The 12762-nt window shown below is 35.2% G+C and overlaps 1 protein-coding gene across 1 annotated transcript in view; it reads right to left on the reverse strand.

Moving 5' to 3' along the window:
* Positions 1-10818, reverse strand: part of LOC136039901 (CDP-diacylglycerol--glycerol-3-phosphate 3-phosphatidyltransferase, mitochondrial-like) — a 42636-nt gene extending 31818 nt beyond the window's left edge. Inside the window, exons 1-2 of the mRNA XM_065723889.1 lie at positions 10704-10818; positions 2534-2799 (exon numbers count right to left, since the gene is read on the reverse strand). Coding sequence (XP_065579961.1) covers positions 2534-2799; positions 10704-10775 — 338 coding nt within the window. The 5' untranslated portion in view covers positions 10776-10818. The remainder of the gene's footprint in view (positions 1-2533; positions 2800-10703) is intronic.
* Between the last annotated feature and the right edge of the window lie 1944 nt (positions 10819-12762).

Consider the following 12762-nt stretch of genomic DNA (forward strand, 5'->3'; position numbering starts at 1 on the left):
TCATTCTTATTCGTTAACAGAAAGCAAAGGAAAGTAGCTTTTAAGTAGGGTAATTAGTTCATCAAGATAATTTACAATTTCATAAGCGTTTGTTCTTAAGCAGATATTCACTGACAGCCAGTTTGCAGTCCAAATAGCTCCTCCTTTTCTTCCCCCCCCCCGCAATAGTTTACCAATGGTGAAAAAGAAGACAACAGCAATTTACCTGACGAATACACTTTCTATTGATCTCTCTAATCCAAGAAAAATTACAATAATATGAAGAAGGATATTCAAAATTTTCGATTTTTGTTTTTCAAAATTAGCAATAGACAGGTTAGACATTAGGCATGGATGATAGAATATAGCTAACATGAAATTAAAAATAAAAGTGATATTGTTGCATGTGAATTCTCATACTTCCATATCATAGTAAAGGCATAAACTCGGTACCACCCAAATTTTCAACAGAATTTTAGTAATTTTTCTGATGAGTCTAAAAGGTAGCTAGCTTCCAACTTCTCATATAACGACTTTTTAGTTATGTTATTAACTATTGCTTTGTTTAGTAGCTTCTGTAGCTTGCACAAAAGTTTGGAACATATATTTTGATTTAAAATTGATTTTTATGCAATATTTATGATTCAACTACATTAGCAGCAGGGTATCTATCACCATTCAGGGTTATTCTGAATACCAGGAAGCTGCAACCTCCTTAGCACTTGCTCTTTTCATTAGAGTTTAACTTATCTATAGTATTGACCGAGGAAAAGAGGGTCTTGTCTAAAATTTTCCTGACTAAAAGGCCCCACAAGACCCCTGCTCTTTGCCCTGAAGTTCAAAATTTTTTTACAATGCTTTGATGCATTTAGGAAATAATATTTCCAATTACAATCTGTCATTTCAGAAAAAATGGAGGAGGTGTAACGGCCTCATCATTCTCTATGCACATTTAATCTATGAGGTTCATTCAATTCACATGAAAACAGGGCTTCGATCCCTCGTCCATATTTATCTGAAGCAACTCTCATGTAAAATTTTACCATGTGATCCTTAACAGGCGCTTTCTGAGGCTCCCTCACAAAATGATCCATTCACCTCCACCATAGTATCTGGTATGTAACCATGCAATGTTGTAGAACAATTAGTTTTATCCATAATAAATATATGGCAATATTCATCTATAATAATTGTTCATTTTCCAATGACTGAAGATAGCCTATTTTATGGACAAATGCCTCACCACATTTCAGCATGTGAAGCTGGGAGACTAATAGAATATTCTTTCAATAGTTCTAACATTATAGTTCTTTGCCAATTAACCGAGGTCTTATGTTTACCAAAGTTAAGGAGATTTACAACACCGAAGCTACTTTTTAGAATAACCAAAAATCAAAGAATTCCTTAGGAGTGATGTGGATCGGTAAAAACAAATTGATGTGTTTTAGAACTGAATTTTTCAATTTTTCCCAGGGATTCTTTTTGGTGATATTTTCTTATAAATCCCTCTCCCCCTAGCTGCAAGTATAAGCTCACCTGTAGTGCGATATTAGCGTCTTTCTTTGAAATAAATCAGGACCTTGTTGAAAATGCAAACAATGTAGTTTAACAAATGAATCTTGTAATGCATACAAAGGCATTAGGCGAATCCTGTGGTGTAGGCTGATTCTCCTCCCAAAAAAATTCCCTTCCCCTGCAGACAATTTTTTCACATGTAAAGTTGAGCAGCCAAAAGGTAAAGTAGGACAAATACAATGAATTAAAAAAGGGGATTTTGGAATATTCTACCAATATCCCAAAGTATAAATACTATGTATATGGTGCAGAATATCATACAGTATTCACCTTGGTATTTTTACCAAGTTTTTTGCTGTTTTAAAAAGAAGAGTTGAGAGAAAGAGTCAAACTTTAGCGTAAAGAGCGGGGCGTTGATGAGGAAGCAGCTCCTTTCATATACGAAGTAATTTCTGTTCGTTTTGAGCTTTAATGTCATTCCTTACTTTCAGTTAAAAAAAACTTGTTTTTTTATTTAATAAATAACAAGGAATCAAACTCAAAGTCAGAACCAAGCAAATTTAAAATGGGCAGAACTCCTTGTTTCAAATAAGCCATCAGAATAGTTTCATTAACCTTAATCGTACACTTCTGTGCAAACGCAACCCCAAAATCATGAAAAAAAAAGAATTGAAAGAAATGATATAAAGATAAATAATATAGGAGATTCTACACCATATATTTGTCTGGTACTTGGGAATATTGTTGGAATATCCCAAAATCCCTTCTTTTCTCCATTCTTTGTATTTGTCTTACTTTTCTTTTGGCTGCTCAGTTTGCCGTTTGGGGCAAATTTAACATTTGAAAATTGTGTTTTCAGGGGCTGATTATCTGCAGGGGGGGGTATCTTCAACTAAATAGCCTAATTACCTTGGACCTCCTTTTATTTTCCAGAAACTATATGCAATTAAAAATAAATTTCTTGGTTCATACCATATATATTCTAGCTGTTGAAAGTAAAAGGTAGTATGTACCATTTCAAAATGTCATAAATTTAAACCTTACTTTACAATTATGCTTCACAAGTGGGAGAAGAATTTTTCTAGAATTCACTTTTCCTCTAGACCCTCTTGTTGCATCCAACAGTATCTTCACTCTCAGACTTTCACCATGCTGAATAATGTTAGATCTGATGGACTCTACCAAAGTCCTCTCCATCTGCCCAGTTCCTAAGTACAAGCTAGCTATTGTAATTCTTCTCTTAGCATTTTTTGATTTTGCAAGCAGAGTCTCATAAAATTCTTTGGGGCTGGACATAACCTTTACCTATGGAAATGAAATAGAAATTACCAGGCATAGTGCATAACCAGTCAAGTAAGAGTAGAATCATTTCTTTTACAGTCAAGTAACATCATTCAGATATTATTATCAAAATTCAGACCAAAATAGGGAGTGTGCCATGAAGGTGGGAGGCCTTTTTACCTGTGGCATTTGCAGATTCTAGAGAGGACATCTTTACCCTCTCCCTGAAAATATCTAGTCAAAATCAAACATTCAAAATCAGGAAGTTTTTCGTTTTAGGGCATAGGTGCAAATTAATAGTGGAAACTCTTAATTTCAAAACCGCTTTTTAAAAGCGTCAATGTATTTCATTCTCTTTTGATAGCTTGAAATATTTACACTGCTGTATAAGCATTGCTTGGTTTCCTGGAAGAAAATTTTTTATCACTCTCCCCTCCCCTCATGCTATTTGATCATTATAGTAGGCAAAAAAAAAAACTTAAACAGTCCAATTATAATATTAGGGAGCATTTAAAGTTTTGCATCCCATATCCAGTAAAAGTAACAATCTTCAAGTGTTGGATGTTTAAGATAAAACAACAGTTTATCACTAAGGTAACAATACTGTGATAAATACCATAGTGACAAACGCATGTGGACAGCATATCCAAAATAATTTTTATGGCACTTGGTATTAACCAAGTGACATATAGCAATCACCAATTCTGTCGGTCTATCTGTCTGTCGGTCTGTCTGTTGGTCCCGGTTTTGCTACTTTAGGCACTTCCAGGTAAGCTAGGACGATGAAATTTGGCAAGCGTATCAGGGACCGGACCAGATTAAATTAGAAATAGTCGTTTTCCCGACTTGACCATCTGGGGGGAGTGGGGGGCCGGTTAATTCGCAAAAAATAGAAAAAATGAAGTATTTTTAACTTGTGAGCAGGTGATTGGATCTTAATGAAATTTGATGATTGGAATGATATTGTGTCTCAGAGCTCTTATTTTAAATCCCGACCGGATCTGATGACATTGGGGGAGTTGGAGGGGGGAAACCTAAAGTCCCAGTTTTGCTACTTTAGGCACTTCCAGGTAAGCTAGGACGATGAAATTTGGCAAGCATATCAGATACCAGACCAGATTAAATTAGAAATAGTCGTTTTCCCGACTTGACCATCTGGGGGGGGGAGTGGGGGCCGGTCAATTTGGAAAAAATAGAAAAAATGAAGTATTTTTAACTTATAAGTGGGTGATTGGATCTTAATGAAATTTGATGTTTGGAATGATATTGTGTCTCAGAGCTCTTACTTTAAATCCCAACCGCATCTGATGACATTGGGGGTAGTTGGAGGGGGGGAAACCTAAAATCTTGGAAAACACTTAGAGTGGAGGGATCGGGATGAAACTTGATGGGAAAAATAAGCGCAAGTCCCAGATACATGATTGACATAATCGGAACTGATTCGCTCTCTTTGGGGAAGTTGGGGGGGAGTAATTCTTAAAAATTAGAAAAAATAAGGTATTTTCAACTTACGAACGGGTGAACGGATCTCAATGAAATTTGATGTTTAGAAGGATATCGTGTCTTAGAGCTTATTTTAAATCCCGACCGGATCTGGTGACGGGGGCGGGGAGTTGGGAGGGGGAAACCTAAAACTTGGAAAACACTTAGAGTGGAGGGATCGGGATGAAACCTGGTGGGAAAAAAACACGAGTCCTAGATACATGATTGACATAACCAGAACGGATCCGCTCTCTTTGGGGTAGTTGGGGGGGGGGGGGGGTATTTCTGAAAAATAAAAAAAATGAGGTATTTTTAACTTACGAACAGGTGATCGGATCTCAATGAAAGTTGATATTTAGAAAGATATCGTGGCTCAGAGCTCTTATTTTAAACCCGACCGGATCTGGTGAAATTGGGGGGGAGTTGGGAGGGGAAACCTAAAACTTGGAAAACACTTAGAGTGGAGGGATCGGGATGAAACTTGATGGGAAAAAAACACGAGTCCTAGATACATGATCGACATAACCAGAACGGATCCGCTCTCTTTGTGGTAGTTGGGGGGGGGGTTAATTCTGAAAAATTAGAAAAAATGAGGTATTTTTAACTTATGAATGGGTGATTGGATCTCCATGAAATTTGATATTTAGAAGGATATCGTGTCTCAAAGCTCTTATTTTAAATCCTGACCGGATCTGGTGACATTGGGGGAAGTTTGGGGTGGGGAAACCTGAAGTGATGGAAAATGCTTAGATTGGAGGGATTGGAATGAAACTTGGTTGGAAAAATAAGCAGAAGTCTTGCATGCGTGATTTACGTAATTGGAACGGATCCGCTCAATTGGGGGGGGAGGGTAATTCTGAAAAATAAGAAAAAAGACATATTTTTAACTTACGAAGGAGTGATCGGATCTTCATGGAACTTCATATTTAGAAGGACCTCGTAACTCAGATATCTTATTTTAAATCTCAACCAGATCAAGCGTAATTGGGGGGAGGGGCAGTTGGGGGGACTGGAAATCTTAGAAAATACTTAAAGCAGAGAGATCAGGATGAAACTGGATGGGAAGAATAGAAACATGTCTAAGATACGTGACTGACATAACTGGACCAGATCTGCTCTCTTTGGTGGAATTGGGGGGGGGGGGTAATTTTGAAAATTGAGGTATTTATAACTTATGAAAGGGTGACCAGATCTTAATGAAATTTGATATTTAGAAGAATCTTGTGCTTTAAAGTTCTAATTTCAAATTCCGACCAGATCCTGTGACATTCGGGGGAGTTGGAGGGGGAAACCGGAATTCTTGGAAAACATGAAAATTGGGGTATTTTTATCTTACGAATAGATGATCGGATCGTAATGAAATTTGATTTTTAGAAGGAATTCATGTCTCAGAGCTCTTATTTCAAATCCCGACCAGATCTTTTGACATTGGGGGGAGTTGGAGGGGGTAATCTTGGAAAAACACGGAGTGGAGGAATCAGGATGAAGCTTGGTAGATAGAATAAACAAATCTCCTTGAAACGTGATTGACAGAATCGTACTGGATTCGCTCTCTTTGGGGGAGTTGGGGGGGGGGGTTCAGTGATTTGGCGAGTTTGGTGCTTCTGGACGTGCTAGGGCGATGAAAATTGGTAGGCGTGTCAGGGAGCTGCACAATTTGACTTGATAAAGTCGTTTTCCCAGTTTCGACCATCTGGGGGGCAAAAGAGAGAGGAAAAATTAGAAAAAATTAGGTATTTATAACTTACGAGTGGGTCATCAGATCTTAATGAATTTTGATATTTAGAAGGACTTTGTGACTCAGAGCTCTTATTGTGTTAGAGCTCATACCATATGATCTCTTGGCTCTTCTTGCCTTGTCACAAGTGCCATATGAGCTCTTAGCTCTCGTTTTTTTTTTTTTATTTAAAATCTTCTATGAAAAAAACCATTTTACAAATTGCACTAACGTACTGTAATATTATGAGTAAATTTAAGTTAGCTTAATTGTAAATGAAAGTTGAGAGGCATGCACAAATTAGTCAAGACTTCAAATTAAACTGGATCAGTTATAGTGTAATCTTAAAAGGGTGTTAAAAAACCGAAACAGTTTATGTCAAGATAAAACTCAAGCACTAGAATAATTGCATAGTGTAAGCTAAAATTAAATCCAAAAACCTCCACAAGTCACAATAGTAAAAGAACATGCTCTGACCATAGAAAACCTGAAAAATAGGGTGGACATAAAGAGTAAAATATTGGAGCAGGTGTTCTTATGGTTGATTGAAGACCAGAGTGAACAACCATTGACATTAGTTGTTAGAGTGTCTAAAACTAACCTCTAAAAAAAATATGCTCATCTGATGTTTTGATGTTTTTCTTTCATTTTAGCTGAAAATTAGAAAATATATAGTTGAGTACTAAGTCTAGAGTACTGCAGAGAGATATAAACAGTATGATCATTCCCTATCTCAACCATTAGACATAGCTGGACCAAGATGCAACTGCTCCAGAGAACATATAAAGAAGAAGAAACAAAAGCGGCATTAGACTTTTTCATGGGTAGACATGCGTGTGGCATCAGTATTCACAGCCTGGAGAACAGGAAAACAAACAAGAGGAATTGATTGTCTAGGGGATAAGGAAGAATGCAGTACATTCAAGAGATAAAAAAGAAAAAGCAAAATAATTTGTATGGCTTGAATTATGACAAAGGTAAAGATAAAATTGGTTTTAGAATGGAAATGAAAACAAAGAATGAATTTAAGAGGATAATCAAAGTAAAAATAAGTTTTATTTGAACAATGCCATAACATGACAACATTTGATTAGGATGAACCCCATCTGAAGTACATATAACCACTCCTTCCAAAAAACCTGATAAGTCCCTACAGCATAACTTACAGTCCTTGCCCCAGGGCTCTGAGGTTAGAATTTCCTTCTCACTTTGGAAAAATCCATTTTTGCATGAAATTCTACTTTTGGACTAATAGAAAACCCTACTCTTAGAAAAAATAGAAGTAGCAAAACTACATTTATCAATAGCTAAGGAAAAATGATGCCAATTGAACAACTTTCTATGAAGTTCATGAGGATCTTTCATAGTGTTATGAACAAAACTTTATTCCTTTTGTGCAACTTGTGAAAAGCCAAGAGGATTCCAATCCTAAAACTGAGCATTGTTTCAAGTCTGAAATGCCAAATAACAGTGCTAGCTCTAAAGGCAGATAAGACAAAGGTGTTGAGAAGCAGAGATGGGCATTACAAAATTCTATTAGCTACTGCTCAAAACCTAAGCAAGGACAATTTTCTTAGAAAGCAAAGCTAATTATGCCAAGACAGCTAAAACAAGAACTAAATGTAAAGAATCAAAGAAAAAACTCAACCCCTCCCTTTCTCCAAAAAAGAGTGCAGCAAATCAGCCTTAAGTAAAGAACATGTTACTAATATGCAACCTATTCACAAGCATTCTTATCAATATGCAAATTATCACCAGAATGCTATTTTTTTAGTATTTCTTAATAAAGTCTAAAGCTTTTGTAGCTTTTCAAGAGGACTTTTAAATGCTTAACTAACAACGTCAGTTTCATTAGACTCTTTGCTAATTAATGCAACCAACTCAGAGAGATGTAGTAGCATAAAATTATCTATACTAAGAGACCCTCAACACTGAGCACATGAAAAATAGCTTTGTTAAATGTTGTACCTTTACTTACAATGATCTCTCAAGGGAGGTCATTACTGAAAACTTTTCTGTTCATTGCCTTAAAAGCAAGTTCAGAAGATACAGTTTTAGCATAAAACAAAAAACAGATAAAGAGTTGACTTGCAGCATATCAGATCTTATGTTCTTAGCCACCTATTGCAAAAAAACAGTAATTTTCAAAATTATTAGTGTGTGCACTTTAAAAAAGTGTAGGCCTACATGTGTTGAAATTTAGGGTAATAGTCTTGTGCATAGTTTCTTCTGAACTAATCACCATGATAACAAAACAACATCACAGCAAAACTGATGTAGTTTTTGAGGGGTTTCTATGTCTTTTTTACAAAATTTCTAAAAATTGGTTTTCAAAATTACATTTTACTACTGAGACTAAGGACAATAATACTTACCATTCTTGAATCAGCCACAAATGGCCATTTTTATCACAAGCCAATTTTTTTAAGAGACATGGTAAAAATCTAGACAATCTACTCTTTTCTATCTTTGAAAGGGGTAAGGTGAGGAAAATGAAACTTTAAGGGACTGATGTGTGGACTAAAGTATGGGTAAATGTATCACAGTTCATATTATTGACTTAGCCTACAATAAAGTAAACATACCATTCAATGCATTTTTTTTATGCTTGTTACAAATAAAATAATTATTTCTATTGCAAATTCAAATTTAAGCATTTTTTTGAGCTCTTAAAAATTACAAATTTTCAACTAAAGTAGGAGTTATTGGTTGTTTCTGGAAAAATGAGACTATGTTTTCTCAGTCATTTTTGACAAAATAATACTACATTTTCTCAGTGCCAAAATTATTTATAGTTAGGTTAGGTCAAATGTACTTAAATTTGAATTTGCAATAGAAGTAATTATTACATTTGTAAAGAGCATAAAAAAGGCATTGAGTGGTATATTCACTTTATTGGCAAGTCAATAATATGAACTGTGATACATTTACTGACCTTTAAAAACCTTTGCATGACAAAACTGAAACCTTGCAAAATAGATCTTTCTAATAGGTTATAATCAATAGGTATAGACCTGTCAAGTAGACTAGGCAAACTTCAAAGATTTAGAAATCAGAAGAGGATTAATAGCCAATGCTATAGTTGCTTGGTAATAATTTCCTTGAGTATATTTTTGAATCTGGAATCATTAGGCTACTGAAAGCTTCATTTTCCTAACCTAGTCCCTTTCTAAGAAAGCAAAAAGTAGCTTGTCTAGAATTTTAGGCCTACAATAATTAATGAATTACCCTAAAGGTAAGAGCAGAAAAAGGCATTAGAGATATATTTATTGGTAAAATTCTAGTTTAGTGACTGCTTGCTATCTTGGAAAGCGGTTGGGTTAGGAAAATGAAACTTTCAGGGATGGGTCTACAGGCTCAAGTATATCCTGGAAAGGTATTTTAAAGTACCCATCTCTACTCCCTCTCCCTCTAGAGGGCCCTGAAATGTGCCAACATGACAAAATGAAATGTGCCAATAATTTTGTTGTACTTCAACCAAGCAGAAGATCTATTTTGCAAGGTTTCATTTTTATAACACACATATTTTTGAAAGTCATCAAAGATCAGGATCTTCTGGAGGGACAGGGAGTGGATGTAGGTACTTCAAAACATCTTCCTGGGACATACTTTAGCCTGTAGAACCATCCCTGAAAGTTTCATTTTTCTAACCTAACCCCTTTCCAAGATAACAAGAAGTCAATAAACTAGAATTTAACCATATTTATTTTCATCCTACCTAATTTATTTTGTAAGACTGAAGATTTAGGCCTGCTTGAATATGTTGCACTTTATGAAGGAAACATTTAATTAGGCTTAGCCTATATTTTGTGTTTTCTTTAGCCTAATATGGTATTTTATATATTCCTACAGCTATGTCTGGGACAAGCTGAGGAGAGGGATGTGCTGTCAGATAAGTGACCAAAACATTTGCAAATAGCATAAAATAAGGATTCTAATTGTAGGCTAGGTGGTAAAGTTCTAGTTAATTGACTTCTTGCTATCTCGGAAAGGGTTAAGGTTAGGAAAATGAAACTTTCAGGGATGGGTCTACAGGCTAAAGTATGTCCCGGGAAGGTGTTTTAAAGTACCCACTTTCATTCCTTCTCCCTCTAGAGGGCCCTGAAATATGCCAACATGACAGGTCTGTACCTATTGAAATTTTGACAAAACAACATTTTACCTTAATTTTCAGTTACTAGTTGCTTTTTCTCTGGCTTTAGTTCTAAAAATGCAGTTCCTGTTATTTGAGTAGAATTATGAGCCATATCAATGTTTTTTTTTCTAAGTTTAGGAAATTTATTTGCATATCTTTAAACCTTATAAAATGGAATTGAGCAAAGTTATGAAGCTGAAAACTACTTTGATGTACTTTAATTAAGCAGAAGATCTATTTTGCAAGGTTTGAATTTTATAACACACATAATTTTAAAGGTCATCAAAGGTCAGGGCCCTCTAGAGGGAGAAGGAGTGGAGGTAGGTACTTCAAAATACCTTCTTGAGACATACTTTAGCCTGTATATTCATCCCTGAAAGTTTCATTTTCCTAACCTAAACCCTTTCTGAGATATCAAGAAGTCAATTAAGTAGAATTTTACTGTCTAGGCTACTTTCATTTGATTAAGATGTCTTCTTCATAAGAGTTTTAATTCTAGATATTAACTTGGGGTGTACTATTGGTTATTTGTACATTCAAAATATTCAGCACTATAAACAGTTAAAAAAATTTAGATAGTACTAAAATTCGTACTTTTCCTCCATAAATAGAAAAGCAAGGAGCAACTTGAGGAATCCATTCTAAACATTTATTTAGCTGCGCCATTATTATTCAAGTAACTTGTTCTAGTTTTGAATTGTTTTGCAGACCAATAAACACGACTGCAAGGTCTCGGCCTATCCTGCCAGAATTTGAGTCAAAATCTCGTCATTTGGCTTGCTGGCATGTCTTTGTATTTGGACTTTTAACTGTAATGCACCACGAAGAATCTATAGTTGCCCCCCAAGGGCTTAATCTCTTTCATTAGTAGTGATACTTATCATCTTTGAGCAATTTCTTTAGGGCTATGATACTTCTAAAGTTGATTTTTGGTTGTAATTAATATCAAGTTCACAGTTATGTTTGAGAGACATTAAAAACTTTCTTGAAAAGTTGACAAATGATCACTACCTCAGTTTCGAATCCAAATGCATTTACTACTCTAAGTAATATCAAATTTAAAGTTGGTAGCTATTTCCAGACTCAATTGGACGAACAAATTTCTGTAAAGAGTGTCTTTCTTTTTAACTTGAACAATTTCAATTAAGAATTTATTGACAGACTTGTCATTTTTTTATTTCCTTTTTCGACGACACAAAAGTAACCGATCCAACATTTTCTAATCCTCCGAAGTCTATAAAAGGAATTTCCCTGTTTTGTTGAAAGAGCGAAAAGCTTGTTGTTGGGAATCCTATGACCAATTTATTTATCAGAACAATAATAGTTTCGTTTTTTTAAAGGCTGGAGGAAAAAGCAAAAACCGGTAATGATGTGCATCGTTTGTTCTCCAAGTTTAATAACCTAGATAAATTATGTCTAGTACGGTTGAGTCTCTACAACCGACCAAGCCACCTCTGGGGGAAGATGAATCCTCCTTGGGACTCTCCCTTTGTTGTTTTTGTTTTCATTAAACTTCACATCACTACACTCAGGGCTTTAGTTGGATAGAAAACCTTTCGGTCTTACTGAACAGTTTTCTTATTTATATACCCGCCGAGATGGCAGAGACCTCTGTGTCTCATTTCAAAATATTTTCTCTCGTAGAAAATAGCTTAATAGCATAAAAATTGCTTCCTACGCCAAAATTATAAGCTTTCCAAAACCTATGTGAGAATTATAAATTATTGGCAATCATATCAGAGGGCAAAAACTTACTATTAAGTAATAAACATCAGAGCACACCTGATGCTTCGAAAAAAAAAATGCAAAAAATACTGCTTCTTGATTTCATTGAGTGCAGAAACAAATACCATGTTTACACGGACAAGGATGGAAGTGGACACTAGCGTTCATTGAAAACCAAGAAATCAGAAAGTCTGAAATAAGACTTCTGATCCGAGAAACTGTTCGTTTTTGTTGTTTTTGTTCTTGATCTACTCGAACTTACATGGGTTATTATGTAGTGCGTGGCTTCAGAGTGCCAAACGGCTGTTCCAGTTCCAAAATTGTAGGGAGGTATATGAATTAACAACATGTCCTTTCACCTCTTTGACTTCTTCTTAAAAATAAATAGCCACTGGAAGCACTATTCTCCTCCAGTCTGCAAACAATGAATATATGCCATTATGAATAATAATACTCTGTTATTGGTTTTGGGCTGTAATGAACTCATCATTCTTTTTGAATTTCAACGATATCTCGCTCGTCGTCTTTGGAACAGGTTTCACCTTCTTGATAGAAAAAATGGTGCGCCAACAATTTGTGGTGGCTCGTCACGGTGCACCACCTTTTGCCTTAAAGATCAGCTTTCTCCCACCAGAGAGAAAACCGGGACGGTTTCTGGGTTTAATAAGACAAAATAGAGACAAAAAAGTCATTTGCACTTAGTGAATCAAGAATACATTCTTTTCTTCTTTTATGACAGCATTAAATAAAAAATTTCTGAGACTTTCAGGAATGAATATTAATATATATTAAATTGTAAGTGTATATTTCGTCAGATGTGATGATTTGATAATTGTCTTTAATGTTCTGACCAATAAAAAATTTCAGTTCGAAATAAGAATTATTTTCAGTAGAACGCAAGTGACATTTCATTTTCACTTATTTAATA

Source organism: Artemia franciscana, chromosome 20, assembly GCF_032884065.1.
Source record: "Artemia franciscana chromosome 20, ASM3288406v1, whole genome shotgun sequence".
NCBI lineage: Eukaryota > Metazoa > Arthropoda > Branchiopoda > Anostraca > Artemiidae > Artemia > Artemia franciscana.